The sequence below is a fragment of the Symphalangus syndactylus genome, chromosome X, assembly GCF_028878055.3.
Source record: "Symphalangus syndactylus isolate Jambi chromosome X, NHGRI_mSymSyn1-v2.1_pri, whole genome shotgun sequence".
Classification (NCBI taxonomy): Eukaryota; Metazoa; Chordata; class Mammalia; order Primates; family Hylobatidae; genus Symphalangus; species Symphalangus syndactylus.
Genome location: NC_072447.2, coordinates 57,397,004 through 57,417,360, shown reverse-complemented (window position 1 = coordinate 57,417,360; position 20,357 = coordinate 57,397,004). Strand labels below are relative to the sequence as shown.

The following is a 20,357-nucleotide window of genomic DNA, read 5'->3' as shown; positions in this document are numbered from 1 at the left end:
TGAGCCGAGATTGCACCACTGCACTCCAGCCTGGGCAACAGAGTGAGACTGTCTTAAATAAACAAACAAACAAACAAACAAATAAATAAATAAATAAATATTCTCAATAGTCTGGGAACATAAAGAAAAGTATTATAAATATAACTCAACAAAATGTGTCCCACATTCCTAATGAAGTTATTCATAGAAAGATGCCAACTTGAGTATGATTTCACACAAGGTCCAAAGACCCCTTGATCTGAGCCTTGACAAACAGAGGTGGCAGGAGAAGTAAAGAGTTCAAGGAAAGAGGAAAATCTGGCCTGGCAATCATTTCAGAAATGGGAGCCACGGAATATTTTAAAAGAAGAGGCGGTGGCTCACACCTGTAATCCCAGCACTTTGAGAGGCTGAGACAGGTAGATCACCTGAGGTCAGGAGTTCGAGACCAGCCTGACCAACATGGCAAAACTCTGTCTCTACTTAAAAACATATGAAAATTAGCCGGGCGTGGTGATGGGCGCCTGTAATCCCAACTACTTGGGAGGCTGGGGCAGGAGAATCACTTGAACCCAGAAGGCAGAGGTTGCGGTGAGCCAAGACCGCGCCATTGCACTCCAGTCTGATTCTGTCTCAAACACACAAACAAACAAACAAACAAAAAAACCTGTCTTTACTAAAAATACAACAACAACAACAACAACAAAAATCAGCCGGGCATGGTGGCAGGCACCTATAATCTCAGCTACTCGAGAGGCTGAGGCAGGAGAATTGCTTGAACCCTGGAGGCAGAGGCTGCAGTGAGCCGATATCATGCCACTACACTCCAGCCTGGGTGACAGTGCGATACTGTCTCAAAAGAAAAAAAAAAAACAAGAAGACCATAAAGGCCCATAACATAAACTTCTTTGCTGTTGATAAAAGATTTCATCAATTAGTTTCACCTCTATCAGTTTCTGGCTTCTCTATTCTCGTTTCACAGAAAACCCAAACCTGCTAAAAAGAAATGCACGTATGTGGGGAACACTTTTGCACGTGTGAATCCCTAAAGCAGTGCAGTAGGGGGGCCTGGAAGATGTCTTTTGGCTGAGTGAGAACTGCCTGACAGTGTGGACCCTCTCAGTCTCCAAAATGTGATTCTATAGTTTTCTCACCAAGGTGTCAGCAGTTTCTGAATACTAAGCCACTTCTCAGTAAGGAATGCCTTCATGACCTAAGAGGGTGAAGCAGGGCTCTGGGAATACTTCCAAATGATTACTGCTCTTTAAAAATAAAAGGAGAAAAATCTAGCGTAATGGTCAAGTTCATTTTGTACCTACACTCTGAAAGCTTACTAGTTTTCCAAAGTGGCCTGTAATCTCTAAAGGGCAGTGTCTTTGATACAGCAGAAATTGTTTATGTCAAGCAGAACACAATGTCCCTGGAACCGTGCCCCAAAACACTTAAGTGACTTTGAGAAACTACATCTTCAATCTACTAATGTTCATAATAACAGGAGACTATTGCCAGGAGATGGCAGTTTATGGCTCCCACATAATTCTTTATTGTTGGTCCTATAAGATAAGCTAAGTTTATAGTAAGCAAAATAGCATTTCCTGATTGGCACATTGGAGAGTTTCATCTCTCTGTACTTTTATATTTGAGTTAAGCAAAAGGAAGTGAGCGTTATTAGAGTATCATAAGCCACTGGGGAAGCTGCCAAATAGCCTTCTTTAATCATCTGGAAAATAAAGAGTTATCTTCCAGATTAATTTAGAAACATGCCTGTCCAGCTTATATGAATACCTTGAGACCCTTCTAGTCCCATTGTTTTGTGACAAAGCCTGTCAGATGAATCTTTTGATGATTTATTTTCTATAGTTTATAACAATGCTTTAAATTTTAAAATCATCTAAGAAGAGACCCATTAAATAGGATGGCAGTTTTGTGTTGTATTAATAGTTTACAAAAGCATTATCTTCCTCTTTCCAAATGCAGGTATCCAAGCTCTCTTCAAACATACATAGCTTCACTCAATCTAGAAAAAGCCTTCATACCCTACATGGAGACATCTGTCTTTTTCATTTGTCATCCTCTTTGCATTCTTTTAACAGTCCCACTCAAATGATGCCCCCATTGCCTTCATAGCCTTCTGTTTTCTAAAATCTGACTTGTATCCTCAAAAGTCCGTGGATGCCCTTTTCTCTATGGTCACCAATGAGCTCCTTTTAGCCAGATATGAAGGGATGTATCCATCCCATTAGCACTTGGCTGCATCTGACGCCACCCCATCAGATAGTGCTAGTTGTCCCAAGTCTCAGCCTAGTTCCCCAAGACCCCTCCTTCTATGATCCACTGAATCCCCCAGAGTCTGATCCTTAGCCTTTTCCTTTCCTTCTGCCCACCCGTTTCCCATTTCCCTGGGGAACTCATCCACCCTCAAATTTGTTATTATATTTGCACAGTCTTATGGTTTACATTTTTCATGCCTCTGCTCCATGTTTATGAATACCAAATTATCTCTAACCTCTCACACCATTTCAAGGGCTGGCAGCACATTCGTATGTGTTTGCTTATGACCTGATACTTCATATTCTCAGCCTCTGTCTCAAGACTTGTACAGCTACCAATGCAATGGGTGCCTGAGTTGTGTAGTCCCATCTCTGGAAAAAGAGAACCATTAAACTCAGATATAAATGATGCCATACCATCAACAATGAAGGGTTTTATTTACTTTTTTAGACAGGATCTTTCTCTGTCACCCAGGCTGGAGTGTAGTGTTGTGATTGCAGCTCACTGCAGTCTCAAACTCTCAGGTTTAAGTGATTCTCCAGCCTCAGTCTCCCAAGTAAGCTGGGACTATAGATGTGTGCCACTATGCATGGCTAATTTTTGTATTTTTATTTATTTATTTATTTATGTTGTAGAGATGGGGCCTCACTTTATTGCTCAGGCTGGTCTTGAACTCCTGGGCTCAAGTGATCCTCCTGTCTTGGCCTCCCAAAGTGCTGGGATTACAGGCATGAGCCACTGTGCCTGCCCCCAACAGTGAAGGGTTTTAAAAGAAATTTATGTCATCTTTTCCAAGGGATTCTAGTTATATACAGAAATTACAAACAAAACAGTTAAGATAGAAACAATAATGAGTTCTTCTGGCAGCTTTTGTGTAATCAAAGATAATTGACAGAGTTTTTTAAAAAAATAGTTTTCCTCTTTCACAGATGCCATTAACTCAGGAGAAACAGGAAGTGTGAAAAAAGATGAAAATATCACATTGTGAGGACAAATAGCTATTTAACAGCTTTATTAACATATTATTCACATATCCTATAATTCATCCATTCATAGTGTACAATTCAATGGTCTTTGGTATATTCACAGAGCATGCAACCATCATCACATCTCATTTTAGAATATTTTCTTTACCCCAAGAAGAAGCCCTTAATTATTAGTAGTCACTTTTCTTTCTCTGACACTGCATTTTGAAGAACTGCCAAACTATTTTCCAAAGTGGCTGCATCATTCTACATTTCTACTAGCAATGGATGAGGGTTCCAATGTCGTCCCATCCTGCATAACACTTATTAATGTCTGCCTTTTTTATTACAGCCATCCTGTTGGGTGTGAAGGGATATCTCATTGTGGCTTTGACTTGCATTTCCCTAATAACTAATAACATTGATCATCTTTTCAGATGCTTATTGATCATGTGCATATCTTTTTTTTTGGCAAAGTATCTATTCAAGTCCTTTGTCCATTTTTGAATTGGGTTGTTTGTCTTTTTATTATTGAGTTGTTAGAGTTCTTTATATATTCTGAATACAAGTCCTTTATCAGATATATGATTTGCAAATATTTTCTCCCATTCTACGGATGGTCTTTTCAGTTTCTTGATGGTATACAAATGACAACACTTCAAAAACTTTTTTTGATGAAGACCAATTTATCTATTTTTTCTTCTGTTGCTTGTGCTTTCAGTATCATCAAATAAATCACTGCCTAACTCACAGAGATTTATTATTTTTTCTTCTAGGAGTTTTATATTTTTAGCTCTTATAGTTAGGTCTAAAATGAGTTAATGTTTGTGTATAGTGTGAGAGGAGGTCCACCTTCATTCTTTTGCATGTGGATATCCAGTTGTTCCAACACCATTTGTTGAAATAACTTATTTTACTTTTTGCACTGAGTTGTCTTGCTACCCTTGACAAAAATCAATTGGGCATAAATGTAAGGGTTTATTTCTGAAATCACAGTTCTACTCCATTTACCTATATGTTTATCCTTATACAAGTACACATTGTTTTTATACAAGTACGCATTGTTTTAGCACACTAGCTTCATAGTAATTTTTGAAATCAGGAAGTGTGGGTCCTTCAAATTTGTTCTTCTCTTTTAAAACTGCTTTGGCTATTATGGGTCTCTTGCATTTACATATACATTTTAGGATCAATCTCCCAATTTCTGCAAAAACTGTCAGCTAGGATTTTGAAAGGGATTGTGTTAAAAACGTAGTTCAATTTGGGAAGTATTGTCACCCTAACAATATTAAGTCCATGAACACAGGATGCCTCCATTTATTTACATGTTTAATTTATTTCAATGGTATTTTGTAATTTTAGGTATATAAGTCTTGCACTTCTTTGGTTAAATTTATTGCTAAGTATTTTATTGTTTTTTGATGCTATTTTAAGTAAAGTTGTTTTCTCAATTTCATTTCAGATTGTTCATTGCTACTGTATAGAAATAAAATTTATTTTTGAATATTGATCTTGCATCCTGCAACCTTGATGAACTTGTTTAACAGTTCTATGAGTTGTTTTAGTCAGTATCAAGATTTTCTATATACAAGATCATGTCATCTGCAAATACAATTTTTCTTCTTCTTTTTTTTTTTTTTTATTCCTTGCCTAAATGCCCTGGCTAAGATCCCTAGTACAATGTTAAATACAAGTGGCCAGAGTAAATATCTTTGTCTTGCTCCTGATTTTAGAAGGAAAGCTTTCAATCTTTCACCATTGAGTATTATGGTAGCTGTAGGTTTTTTGCAGATGGCCTTTATTAAGTTGAGGAAGTTCTCCTCTATTCTTAGCTTTTCTAGTGGTTTTATCATAAAAGGATGTTGAATTTTGTCAAATGTTTCTGCTCTGTCTATTGAGATGATCACATGCTATTGGTCCTTCATCCTATTAATATGGTGGTGCATTACATTATTGGATTTTTGTATATTAAACTAACCTTGCATTCCTGGAATAAATCCTACTTAGTCATGGTGTATAAACCTTTTAATATATTGCTAGATTCAGTTTGCTAGTATTTTCTTGAAGATTTTTGCATCTCTATATAGGGATATTGGTTTGTAGTTTTCTTGTGATGTCTTTGGTTTTGTTATTCAGGATAATACTGGCCTCATGGGATGAATTGAGAAATCTTTCCTCCTCTTGTATTTTTTGGAAGAGTTTATAAAGAATTGGTATTAATTCTTCTTTAAACTTTTGGTAAAATTTACCAGTAAAGCCATTTGTGTCTGGGTTTGTTCCTGTGGGAGATTTTAAATTACTAATTCAATCTCTTTCCTTATTATAGGTCTATTCAATTTTCTATTTATTCCTGAGTAGTTTTGGTAATTTGTGAACCTAAATCTCTAAAAACACTTCCTGTGATAGTATCTCTTACTCTGATCTTTACAGGTGTTATATGAAAATAGTTTCCATGGTCATAAGTCTGGGAAATCCCGGTTTGTGTTCAATAGTCTTTTTTATTGCCAGGCTTCCTAGGACTCCTAATTTGTTAACGGGCATCTTGACTATCAAAGACAGGGATAGAATATGGGGCACTTCCAAAATTTATCTGACCACCAAATGCCCTGTTTTTGCAAAGTATTTTTAAGATTAATGTTGCTTAGAAAACACTTGAGAAATATTCTCCTAGGCATTCTTCACATTCTGGCTTGCACTGGCAGAAGCATGACATAACACAGGAAAATATGCGATGAAATAGAAGCTGTGACAACAAGAATGTTTATTTTCCAAATGTTACACATGGGAATACAATTTCATTTGTATCCCTTCTGGACAAAAGGGCACATCACTCCCCAACACCGAGGAGAAAGGAAGGAAATTGCTTGTACATCTAGCTAAAATTGCAAGTGCATCATGGGCTTCACGCTGAATTTCTGCCCTTAGCCTGTCCTCCTCGTAACAAGACAGTGCAGTGAGAAAGTACATAAGAGCAGGTAGAGACGGGCCAAGGGCAAAGCAGAACTTCTTGTCAGCTAAGCTGTTAAGTGAGTGCATTCACCTTGTGTATCACAGTGTCTGGGAGGATGTGGCCCTGCCCCCTACTACTAGATGAAGTTACTTCAGTGATGGCTTTATAACCATGATGGCGGAGATAGGGTGATGGCATGGAATGAAAGGGTGGATGAACTAAGAGCCATTATACTCTTAGCACCATCTTCCCAGGATTTAAACATCAGAATAGTATTTTTTTTTAATCTATAGATTAGGAAAAGTCACAGATACTCAGGACTACTCGAGTGGTGGATGCTCAAATAATTATATCAATTAGTGACTGCACCCATGTCTGTGTCCCAGGGTCCACTTTTGTCACCCACTGCTGGTCCGCAAGTGTGAGCCACAGTGATTTCCTCCCATTGTCTCTGAAGCCTGATTTTTTTTTCAGAGACATTTATCTGCTAGATATGGCTATGGAAACTAGGCTACTGTGTACTTTGGCAAATATACAAAACTAAATCTCAGCCCGAGGTTCAGTGTGTATCATTTGAGTCTTACAAATTACAGGAGAGCTATGGGAATGAAAGGTAATAGAATAGTTTACTAATCATTCTTTTTGTTTGAAAAACCTGACATGAGAAGTCTTCTAAATGAAAACGACTCAGTTTCACAGCCTTCAGGATCAAAGCATTCACTACATTGAACTATAATTAACTCTCAAGCTTTCTGTGATTCCATCAAGAATTTTCTTCTTCTGGTTGCATAAAACCCAAACCCAAAGCAAAAACTAAAATGAAGTGCTATGAAAATAGTGCTGGACTGTCAAATATCAGGTATTGACATTATTATCATTATTTGTCTTTTGAAGCTCTGTGTTTGCAAAGGTTAGTAATTAACTAGGCTTTTATGCCTGTCCCTCTTTCTCTCTCACTTCTGCAGGACCTTGAACCACTCTCATTATTATAACTTTCTCTTATCTCTAAAGTAGGAATAACTGTCATTTACCAAAACTCTGTGGCCCAGTAGGTTTTCAAAAGGTATCTGTTCATTGAATTTGACATAGAAATGAAAAAGGTTTGAGTCTGCACGTGATACAGAGGGCTACATGGCAGCATCGATCCTATTAGGCAGCAGGATGAGGCAATGACAGAAAAGGTTTTCTAGCTGGCTCAACATGTGATCATGGGACAACTGAATTTCCCTTCTTCAGGAAGTGCCCAGAATGGACGATATGGGATTCACTGGACGTTAGAGGCTGTTTAAGATTTCAACTGTTAGAAGGCTACTTTGCAAAAGTTTGAAAATTAAAGATCAATGATTGAGTCTTTTGATTGGAGTAATGTGTATGCCACTGGGGTGAGGACAGGGGTTGCTGAGAAGAAATAGGAAGGAAGTAGAAAGCAAGGAGGAAGGAGGAAATTTTAACCTCTGAGAGGCAACTACATTTTAACCTGAAAGGCCAGAACCTCCAGGAGTTCAGTTATCATGGAGACTAGAGCAATTTCTCTTGAGGAAGCTGCTCATATAATGTTTAATTCCATTCGCAAAGTTCTTTTGGCCATTAACCCAAATGCTGAGGCCCTACGTGATTATGTGTGATCACAAAGTCCCTCAGCCTGAGTGTGAGAGAAATCCTTTGTGTCTGACTTAACCCCTTTTCTGTGCTGCCAGTGGGAGGGTGATGCTAGGTTACTTCTCAATGAATGGTTAGAAAACAATTCCTGTAGTGAATTAGTCCCTATTAGAAATAAATGGAAGGAAGATGAGAGGGGTTCTGTTGGATGGATGGTAGTGACAGTAGCACAACAATGTGGATGTACTTAATGCTACTGAATTAAGTGTACACCTAAAAATGATGAAGATGATAAATTTTATGTTAGTGTACTTTACCATTTTTTAAGAAAAAATCTAATAATTAACTTATTTTGCTATATATCGGGTGGTCGCTGAGTAGGAACTTTATATTTTTGAAACCAAATCTGAGATGTAACCCTGAGAGTTTATAGGAAGAAGAAGCCTCTGAGAGGAGATGGCTAATGCTGACCTAGCTCTCTAAAGAGTGCAAAGCTTTAAGAGGAATTCTGCCTTTAAGCTCTCTGGGAACAAGGAGCAAATGAAGTCTTTTCAAAGTGAGGGGGGAAAAAAGAATGAAAGTTACTAAAAACTATTTTTTACCAGCTATCTTCATATATCCTTATACTGGATAGATCAAACTGAAAATATGTAAACATTTTTAGCCTCTCTGCTTTTAAAACCTACTCAGAATTGTAATTGAGAGAAGAAAGCAATCCCTCCTGTATTACCTCATTTCTATCATAAAAACAGAATTTCTTATAATGAGCACAAGCCTGTAACCATTTGCTTGTCCTTACCTAACTGGTGTTTTTGTTTTGTTTTGTTTTGTTTTTCTATCTTCTACCCTGACTTATCCAAATTAGTAATACTTATCAAGAACCACTTTAAATCTTTTCCTTTTTTGTTATTTTTAAAATCAGGCAGGATATAATGGCATAACATAAAATACTGGCCAATACTTGGGCCATACTTTGAATAATAAGTTTACATGGATCATTTAACAAAAATAATATATAGCCAGCAATTTCAAACCATGCCTTAGACCTCCAGACTTAGTATTTTAACAAAATAATATAATCCATCTGTGGTCTTCAGCCTGCTGAGCCTAACTGGGACACACTGGGGGCTGTTTAGCTGCCGGTGCTCACTGAAGGCCAGAGGACCTCTCAGACTACAGCTCAGGGTGCAAGAGAAGAGAAGCCACTGTGCCACATACAGCTCCCATGTACAACCACTGTGAACTGTGAAATATGAACTGTGTCACATACAGCTCCCATGAACAGTCACCCCCATATCCACAGGAGTCCCTGTTTCCAAAGTGGCATTTTACAACTTCAGAGCCTGTTGGGATAAAGTGATTTTTGTCATATCTTGGAGTAGTTTATTAGAAGGGTTCACAAGTTAACTTTGGAATAAAAAACAAGGTGATGTAACCCACAGAACACTGGGCTCAGAGCTGGAAAGCCACACTTTGGCTCCTACGCTCTCTGAGTTGGGAAAAATAATGCTTTTTACTCCAAGGACCATTGGGAAGCTCAAGTGAGGTAAAACACGTATAGGTACATTACAGATGGAAGGCAATATTAATAGCATGGAATCAGGAGGGATGAATTTAGGTGTTTAAAAGAAAGGAGGCAAATATACAACAAGCAACATTCCTACAAGGACTTAACACTTTCTGCTTCTTGCATTTCCTTCTGAGAGGGGTTGAAAGTGAAAATGTATCTTTCTTTGAAGACAAAAGAAATATCTTCTGTGAGTTGGTATGGACAAGGTACTAAAAGAAACTTAAAATGAAATGTCCCGTATCCAAAAGAAATTCTATTATAAGCCATGGGTCAAATTCTATTAGAAGTGAGGGGTTATATCTGGTAAGCATTAAGACAAACTCTGCTTTCTACACGGCCTGCTGGCTAAAACCAAGTTTCCCTCTTAGCTACAACAAAATTTACGTAGTATTCCAGAACATACGCATTGTGAAAAGCCTTTGATTTCAGTTGTTGGCATAGAAACCTGGAGTAAAGGGCTGTGGGAAGAATAGAACCAATACAAAAAGAAAAAAAAAATATTGCTGAGCTGTTACTGTCAGCAAAGCCTATGCTGTTTTAAATAAATCTTTATCACACCATTCTCTAAAAACAAATAGGTGGTATGTATTTATAGTCTCTACTTTTATTTAGAGAGGATGTGAAAAGCAGGAAGAATGTGAGAATGCCTGTAATTGTCAATTTCTCCTTTGAAATAGCCTCTGCAAAATGCCTTGCTCCATTTCTGGCTGAGTTCTCCCTCTCCATACCCCTCACCCTACCTGCATTATGATGTGCAGGAAACTCATGGAAAGCAAAAAAAAAAAAAAAATGGAATCCAACATTTTCATTTTTTCTGCAAGACATAGCACTGCAAAATTTAACAAAAGATCTCCACAACTCAATGAAACACACTCATAATGATGGAGCATCTTATTTACTAATGCAAGTAATGAATCAATCCACTTGGCATTCAGGTCCAGCTGCTTCCTTTATGCCATGCAGAAGAGAAGAATTGATAAAGAGAATGTTTTACTTTATTTATTTTTAAAATTATATTTTAATTTTTTTTGTAGCAATGGGAGCCTCACTATGTTGCCCAGGCTAGTCTCAAACTCCTGGGCTCAAGCAATCCTCCTGCCTCAGCCTCTCAAAGTACTGGGATTACAGGCATGAGCCACCACGTCCAGCAGATAAAGAGAATGTTTTAAACATATCTAGCTACTGCTTCTTGGCTTTTTGGCTAAGATCAAGTGTAAAAATATCTAGCTGATGCCATTTAAGAATCTACCTTTAAGATTCACAATGATATGATTAATTTATATTAATTTCACAGATCAGATATAATCTCCCCAATAACACCATGTCAAATTCACAAAATTCATAAAAGCCGCTCACTGTAGAAACCAGTCAGGAACCTATTATATAAGAATCAGGATCTACTAAACCAGAATTAGAAGAGGGATTCTATTCACAAGATTCATGAAGGATACACGCAAAAATGTTAGCTAATATTTATTTACTGTTCTTGTTTACTTGTCTTCTCTCTTTAGATTAGAAGGACCATGAGGGCAGAAATTTTGATCATTTGTTCACCACTCTATCTGCAGCCTGGAACAATATCTGGTACAGAGTAGATTTTGCTCTGCAAATACTTACATATTTATCAAATACATAAATATAAATATTAAGCAATGAGTGAATTTAGCATATCGATGTGAATCCTCTATGAACGTAGTAGATAGGCATAGTCTCAGAAAAGGAAGGGATCAGGTAGAGGAAACACCACTAAGGTGTATCCTTAGTATTCATCTGAGAGGCTCAGGCTTGGAACTATACACTGTCTTGTCAAAAATTGCACTGTAAACACAATCTAACAAAGGTAACGAGTAGTTCCTTGGTGAATAGTAAAAACCATCCTAGAGTAAGCTGCGACTAGATGTGCTACAGACTGTTGACAGTGTTTAAACAATTTAAACATTCTTTAAGTTTTCGCATTGGGAAAATTTAAGAGCTGAAGCAATTTGGGCCACAAAGATTACTGATTGGTTTATCTAGAAAATGGCAATCTTCCTCTTCACTTCAGTGTTATTTACAGAAACGAATATTCACTGTATTAGATTATGAAAGCTGAAGTTGTCACAGAGCAATGCAGAAAATGTCACAAAGACAATTTGCATTATTAACCCAATACACTATCACATTGGGGAAACACCCACTTTTCCCCTAGAAGTGGAGAAAAACAGTGAGAGTTAAGATATTTTAAAATAAGTAGAGCTACTTTTAGTATACAATTTATTAACCATCTTATCTGGAATAGTGAACTAAATATCTTCCTGCTTTTCCCTAATATAGTTTCCTGATAATCATAAAAATAACTACTACAATGAGTACTTCTCATTCCAGAAATGATATGATGTATTGGAAAACACTAGCAAAAAGGCACTCATTCAGATCAAATAAACTAAACTTTAACCAACCCACTACTTTTTTGCCTTAACATTGCTGTCTACCTTGGGTGAAAATATGTATTCTCTGAAAGGTTAAAGTATGTGAGAGGATGATTTAATGACATGTATTTCTATTTTTCATCTTTTCATTTGATGAGATTAAGTATTCAATGAAAAGAATGATGCTTATCATCTTAAATGTGTAGCTATTTGAAAATAAGTACTAAAATTCAAAATAGAGCTTCAATCTTTATTTTCTGACAGTTAAATGGCTGTTTTCCAGTTACTGCATCCATCAAACAACAACCAAGGCACAGTGCTTGTATCATAGCAGGCAGTTAACACTGCCCTTTCAGGCTTCCAGGCCAAAAGATTGAGCAAAATGGTCACCAGCACTGCATATGGGGACACAATGAAGGACACAGGATGACCATCAGAAGAGAGCTGCCAGAAAGAGCCAGGACAAGCACAAACTGTAAGGCAGCTTCCTGGAGTCCACAGTCCCTGACAGTAGAATCTGGACTAGCAAGAGACAGCATAAAGTCAAAAGACCTTAATCTGAATTCCCTTACTCTCTTAGGCAGGTTACTGGGCCTCTGAACTTCAGACTCTTTCTGTGAAATGGCACAATAACCCCTAACTTAGGATCCATGTGAGAGTTAAGTAAGATAATGGAGGTGAAGGCCCTGGCACAGGGCCTGGAACATACTAGGAGCTCAGTAGGGAAGGTAGTCATTATTATTACTATGGGAGTGGTACTGACCTTGAGGGATCAACCACAGTGGCTGTGATTTAAAGGTGCCATTTGTTGTCCAAAGTGTAGGCACGGTATGTGTTTTAGCACACACCTGCCACATGCTGCATATGCAATAATTATGGTCTAATAATATCATTGTGTTGATGTGCATGGCCATGCAATGGCAAAGATCCAGAGGTTAACAATGCCTTGCATTCTTGTTTGTTTGGTTGTTTTTTATTCTTTTTCTTTTTTTTTCTTTTTTTTGTTTTTTTTGAGACAGAGTCTCACTCTGTCGCCCAGGCTGGAGTGCAGTGGCAGGATCTTGGCTCACTACAACCTCCGCCTCCCAGGTTCATGCCATTGTCCTGCCTCAGCCTTCCGAGTAACTGGTGGCTGGGACTACAGGCACCTGCCAGCACGCCCGGCTAATTTTTTGTATTTTTAGTGGAGATGAAGTTTCACCGTCTTAGCCAGGATGGCCTCAATGTCCTGACCTCATGATCCGCCCGCCTCGGCCTCCCAAAGTGCTGGGATTACAGGTATGAGCCACCGCGCCTGGCCTCTTTTTTTGTTTTTATTTTATTTTCTGCCTTACATTCTTGAAAGCAGCCTCGGGCTACCAAGTCCAATGCCATGGCAAGATGCCTTTGTCCGGTAGGTTATGCAATAGCGCAGCCATATTAGTATTTTTGTGAAAGAAAAATATGGTAGAGTTGAGCAGTTCTCCCCTCTAGAAAGCTGAAGTTGTTTTTTCTTTAGGAACGGGACTATCGGGGTAGTGTGGACCTAACTTTACAGCGGGACTCAGCAGCAGCAACAAAATCAAAAAAGGGACCCTGGATGCTACTCTTAATACTTCTCTTTCCTTACTTAGGCACCTAATGTAACATGCATCATCTCCTTAAGTCTTTCCATTAGTTCATCCTCTATTAAAGCTTGCAGCAGGACCACCTTCTTAAAGTACAGAACAATTACATCTGGATTTCTAGAAAGCAGGGTTCCCAGTAAAGCCCAGAAAATTTCAGAGACATCAGAAAGTCTGACACTTAAGATATGTAATTTGTAAGGTCCTGTTAGGAAGATTAGATAGCATGTCACGATCTGTTGATCACTTTCAGGCAAAGTCAAAATTCTCAAACAGAACTTTATCATTTTAACCCCACCTTGCCTCCATCAAGAACAATGAGGAGCTAAATTACTTAAAAAAGCTGCCTATGGGTGCCAATTTCAAACTATCACCTTAGCATCATGTTTTACTTTTTTTATTTTTTATTTTTATTTTTGAGATAGGGTATTGCTCTGTTTCCCAAGCTGAAGTGCAGTGGCATGATCATGGCTCACTGTAACCTCGACCTCCTGGGCTCAAGCCATCCTCTTGCCTCAGCCTCCCAAATAGCTGGGACTACAGGACGTGCACCACCATGCCCAGCTAATTTTTTTATTTTTCATAGAGAAGAGGTCTCACTATGTTGCCCAGGCTGGTCTAGAACTCCTGGTCTCAGATGATCCTCCCTCCTTGGCCTCCCAAAGGGCTGGGATTACAGATGTCAGCCACCACACCCAGCACAATATCAAGTTTTAGACTGGGTGTGGCCGGGAGACTAGCAGGTACCTAGCTTGAGGACATACTTGTAAATTTCCAGTTTTTTCCAGTTTTTCCCAGTTTTTAAAATGTACATAAAAGGAACATGAAACTGGAAGAAGAGTAAGAAAGTAGAAAAAAAGTGGTCTTTCAATGACTGCATCTCCTCATCATATGACCCAGGCTTCAGTGATATTGACAGTGAGATACCTTACTATAGATGTGTGTGAGGCCAAACAAACATTGGAGGTCCAGCACATCTCCATTCAGAGTCCTCAGTTTCATTTTCTAGGCCATATATTGGGATAATGAAGAGCATGCACTCAGGGGTTAGGTAGACTGTTAGCAGTTTTATAGCCTTGTCAAGTCACGTTAACCTCTTTGAACTTCTGGTTTCTCATACGTAAAATGGGGATGATAATGCCTGCCTAGCAGGGTGGATGTAAGGATTTATGAGTGCATAAAAAGCTTTTAGTTGTTGTTTATTGTTAGCCTCCAGGTAAACTAAAAACCTCTCAGCCTCTGAATCTTATCAGCATGAATCTGCTCAGATTCCAAGATAATCATCACACTCATTTGCTTCCCAGTTGGAGTGCAGAGTGAATTTACATGACTGTTTAATTAGTAGTTGAGCGCAAAGGGTTTGGTCTCTCTCCCTATATTAAATGTGAGAATACAGGTAAAAGTGCTTAATAAATGTTAGCAGCTATTATTCTCACTGTTGTTATTACTTACTAGTCCATGGAAACAATGTGCAGTGCAGAAAAGAGAAAATGAGGAAGCAAAGGGGTTTTTCCTTTTTGATCATGGCCTGTTGTAGCCAGAGTTCCTAAATACTTTGTGAAATTTTTTACACTTTTTTCATTCCTCCCTTGACCTCTGAACCCACAGTTTTTCTAAAGACTACTGATTTTCAAGTCCAACAGAGCTTAAAGGTAAAAAGAAAAGAAAAGAATAAAAAGACTACTGATTTGCTTTTTCACATCCGTCACCACCAGACTATCCCAAGTATCTCAAACCACGTGGCTATCAGAGTTTACAAAGGTTTCTGGTCTCTCCTGATTGGTTATCAGTGTACATATGTCACAAGTATCCTCAACTCCCAGGACACACCCAAAGCCCTGTAGCCTCCGGACCCACAGTTATTGCCCGAGGTGGAGTAGGGGAAGGGATGTATTTGTTGAGAAGTGATGTGGTTATTGGTGTGGGAATCCTGACATTAGAATGAGTAAATGACCCCTTCCTCAGTGACACTAGCTCTAGGAAGTAGGCTGCAATGTCAGATGGGAACTTTGATTTCTCAAGGCATGTTTCCAGACTCCAGCCACTCCATGTTTGGCTTCAGTGAGAAAGAAAAACACTGGCAACAGAGCTGTGGATATCAGTGGCTAGAGTTTAAATAATCTCTTGTTTAAACAGTAGGAAACTGCACAAACAAGCTAGACTTCCCAAGAGTGAAGGCCAGGTACAGAGGAAATAAAGCATTCCAAATAATGCCAGGTAAGAATGAGGATGAATAACCAGTTCAAAGGCTAAAGAAGTGGCCTCAAACTCTTGTGTTCCTTGGGGCTCTAGAGTTGCTTCCTAGGTTGCTCAGGGATTGCCTGTAGCTGGGGGAGGGGAGTGTGCATGCGTGTGTGCATGCGTGTGTGTGTGTGTGTGTGTGTATGTACATGTCTGTTGCAGGCACCTGCCGCCCCCACCCCTGTGGCCTTCAAATGCATTAGGAGGGAACCCAGAGCCTCCCATTCCTACTCTCCGGGAGTGAGGATAGCTTGTGAGGGCCACTGCGGGTGACAGGGAGGAAGGCCAAGCTGAGTCATAATATCCTGCAGTGATTCCAGGAGACATTAGCGATTTTTTTCAAAAGAAAAAGAAAAAAGAAAACAAGAAAAGAAAGGCAAATACTACTTCAAAGTCAAGAGCCTACTTTTACAATTGCTTTGAAAGAAAAATAACTAAAAACAAACCAAAGGTTTTCTCAAATAAAATGTTTCCCTATCAGTCACTTGGGTGAAAAGTCAGCCTTACCTTGACATATTGAACGAGACGCTCACAGACATTCACTTTGTAAGTCTCTATGCCCAGCTCCTTAGACAAGCGTAAGATTCTGTTTTGGGTTGGTCCCACATAAGCTCCACCAACATCTACGTAATCAACATGCTCATTCTGCAAAAAGAGAAAAATTGGTCAGAGGACTTTAGTTAAAACTTGGAAAAATGTGTCTTGTAAAAAAAAACCATTTATTTTTTTAAAAGTTAATTGTGCCTTACGTCTCCCCTATAAAGAGCAACTGAAAATGGCAATCTTTCCTCATCCACTCAAGAACTGGGGCACAATCCTAACACTCATCACTAAGCACCATCATTTGGTAAAGCTATTGGTAAGGCCAATTCAGCAATACAATGCATAAAAGATAAAGAACACTGTAGTATATTCTGCCAGTTTCGATCCTTTACAAAACATTTAAATTACTATGTGAGCTTCTGTCTGGTGTTATTGCTGGAGGAGCCACCCAAAGCCTAATTCCCTAATTTCCACCAGGTGAAATCTTAAATCAGTCCACATTGATGGCTCTAGATGCTATTTTAAAACACTTCCAGGAAAGAATGCGTCATAGGAAAAGAATACAAGAAGGTATAAAAAGATTCACATATCACTAAATTATTTACAAATATGCAAACCCTCTATCATAAACTAAAATTGTTTACTTCCTCCCTCATAAATACAGTTCTCCATGCTTTTCAGCTGTTTTTATTAATTGGCAAGTCTGGCCGGGCACGGTGGCTCACGCTTGTAATCCCAGCACTTTGGGAGGCCGAGGCGGGCAGATCACAAGGTCAGGAGATCGAGACCACGGTGAAACCCCGTCTCTACTAAAAATACAAAAAAATTAGCCGGGCGTGGTGGCGGGCGCCTGTAGTCCCAGCTACTCGGGAGAGGCTGAGGCAGGAGAATGGCGTGAACCCGGGAGGCGGAGCTTGCAGTGAACCAAGACTGCACCACTGCACTCCAGCCTGGATGACAGAGCGAGACTCCGTCTCAAAAAAAAAAAAAAAAAAAAAAAAATTGGCAAGTCCCAATGATTTAATCAATAATTGAATATTGGTGAGCTGCAACCCCTCTGTGTTTTTTTTTTTAAATAAATAAAGGGTCTGTGTCTATTTTGTTGTGTATACCAGTTCTCAAGCTTGTTGTCATGCATTTTTTCCTTGTTTGCCTGATTATTTTTTATTGAATGCCACTCATTGCACTTGAAAACATGTAGAAATCATTTGAATCCTAGGAAGATGATATCTTTCTCAGAGAGGGTTTATGTTGGCTTCTGCCCACAGCCTGGGACTCTCACAGTAGCAGATAACTTTATTCCATTTTCAGTACCTGAGAGGATTTGAAGCTGGGCTGAAATGCACATTTGGCCTAGTTTTCTTGCCATTCACCCTTGGTCCTTAGATGCAGCCCAACCCACAGCACAAGGAGTTGACAAACACTCCCCCAGAAATCAGTACACACTTCATGGGGCTCTGGACTTGACCTGTCACCCTAGCTTTGCACTAGGTCCAAAGCACTGTTCAGCCTTCAGGAGCGTCTTCAGTGGTCAGCAACTCCCCCTGACACCCAGGGAAAAGTAGGTTAATCCTTTCCAGATGTTGGCCCAGTGATTCTTCACTATCTTGTTAGCTCGCTGGCTCTTTAATGCTTTAAAGGTGTGCGTGTGTGTGTGTGTGTGTGTGTGTCTATACAGTGCAACTTGTCTAGTCTCTTTGTATTTTGTTATAATTTACCTAATCTGCTATTTCCAGAAAATTGTCTAGTATTGTTCAACATTTCCTTCCTGGAGCTACCCAATGTGATATTATCTTTCTGTTGGAGGATATGCTTTGCTAACATTTTGTTTAGAATTTTTATATCTGTGTTTATAAGCAATATTGAGACTGGCCTATGATGCTCCTTTCTTCTACTGCCTTGTCTGTTTTTTGCATTAGAGTACTGCTAATCTCCTTAGTTAGTGATCACACTTTTTTCTATTCTCTAGAAAGGTTTGTATGTAAATAAAGTGACCCATTCTTTGAACATTATGTAGAACATACCTGTAGAACGATCTAGGCTTGGTGATTTTTTTAGGGAAAATATTAAACTAGACATTTAATTTATTTTTAGGTTAAAGCACTACCCATCTTTTCTATTTCCAGACTAAATCAGTGTTAACTTTGACGAATTATATTTTTCTCATAATATGTACATTTCATATATGTTTCAAAACTGTTGGTTTAATGTTCATGGCATCTTCTTTTCATTTAATTATTCTTTATTGCATCAGTAATTATATCTTCATTTTCATCTTTTTTATTATTATTTTTTTGGAGACAGGGTCTTACTCTATCAGCCAGGCTGGAGTACAATGGCATGATCATGGCTCACTGCAGCCTCAACTTTCCTGGGCTCTATGAATTCTCCCACCTCAGCCTCCTGAGTAGCTGGGATCACAGGCATGTGCCACCACACAGAGCTAATTTTTGTATTTTTTGTAGAGTTAGGGTTGCTCAGGCTGATCTCGAGCTCCTAAGCTCAAGCGATACACCTGCCTTAGCCTCCCAAAGTGTTGGGATTACAGGCGTGAGCCCCACATCTGGCTCTCATCTCTTATTTATTTGGGGTGTTTCTTTTTCTGGAAAAATCTTATCAGATACTTCTTGTGTATCTTTAATAGGTCTCTTCAAAGAATCAACTTTTATTTTATTGATCCTCTTTGTTGGGTGTCTATTTTCTATATCACTGATTTATGCACTTTTTACCCCTTCTTTGGATTTATTTTGCTCTTAATTTTCTAACTCTTTGCATGATTAGCTTATTCATATATAGCCTTTTTCTTTTCTAATGGAAGAATTTAGACTATACATCTTCTAAGTATTGCTTTAGCTGCATCCACAACTTTATATTTTCCATTATTTTGCAGCTCTAAGTATTGTCACAAAGAAAAGGAAAAAAAATAAGCTTATCTTTATTCATGTTTTCCATCTGAATTTACACTATCCATATGATATGAAAAACTTTGGGCAGAAAATTTAAAGTGTCAAGGAGGGTGGTAGAAGTAGACTTAAATCCTTTTCCCCTAGGCCTCAAATAATTTACACACAGATAAAGTTCCACGGAAAATTAGCAACCCACAGTCAAAAGTCACAAAACATACGTGCAAACAAGGCACCAAAAGAAAATAAGCAGAAAAAATAATCCAGAAACATTTTTTAATAGTTGAATTATACACAGAATCTAAAAGTACTATGCAATATATTTTAAATAAAATAAGTCATTAAAACTAGGAGCAGGGGAAAAGAAACTGAAAATATTATCAAGTAGATTAAAAAATAACTGCTAGTAATAAAAATGTACTAATTAAAATTTTAAAAACTCTGTGAATGGATTAAACAGTATATTTGACATAGTTAAAGAGTGAATAAACTGCTAGATCTGAATAAATTATCTAGAATGCAGTTCAAAGATAAAAAACTGGCAAATATGTTGAGGAGGTAGTTAAGACATGGAAGATGGTGTCAAAATATTAAGTAGTATAAAAAAATAGTGGCTGAGGATTTACCAGCATTGTTGGAAGACAAGAAACCCAACAAGTCCAAAGAAGGATAAATAAAAAAGAAATTCTCACCCAGACACAGAGAAACTGCAGTATACCAAAGAAAAGAGCTCCTAAAAGCAATTCTTTTTCAGAAAACAAAAGAGGCAAATCATACATACTCTGAAAATAATCAACAATTAGACTTACTAGTGACTCTTCAACAATAAAAATACAAGCCAGAAGACAGGGGAATAATATCTTTGCTGTTCTGAGAGAAAAAAAAGAGGAAGAGAAATTCTAAGTAGAATTTGTTGCCTGTTAGAACTATGCTTTTGTCAAGTTGACAAATGTACAGAGTTTAGGACCCAGATTGGAGGAAGGGGTGTGTTTCAGGTAGAATGAAAATGGTTACAAATAAAAGGTCTGAGATTCAAGAATGGACAGTGAACAAAGATATTGGCAAAACTTTAAAGAAAATTAAGCAACATCAACAATAGAATAAAACAAAATTAATAATGTCTGAGAAACATACAAACTTGAAATACTTTTATAGTTTATAGATTGGAAGAAGGGTGCTCACAACTGAAGCATGAAAGCTTTTGTATTTTTTAGTAGAAAGATAGTATATTGATAAACTTTAGACTACATTAAGTATGAGTGTTAATATAGTTAGGAAAATTGTCTGAAAAACATTGGTCTGACTATGTAACTTCCAAACAAGT

The 20,357-nt window shown here is 38.2% G+C and overlaps 1 protein-coding gene across 1 annotated transcript in view; it reads right to left on the bottom strand.

The window, feature by feature from the left end:
- Window positions 1–20,357, bottom strand: part of MAOA (monoamine oxidase A) — an 85,920-nt gene that overhangs the window by 37,237 nt on the left and 28,326 nt on the right. Inside the window, exon 3 of the mRNA XM_055268252.2 lies at window positions 16,095–16,232. Coding sequence (XP_055124227.1) covers window positions 16,095–16,232 — 138 coding nt within the window. The remainder of the gene's footprint in view (window positions 1–16,094; window positions 16,233–20,357) is intronic.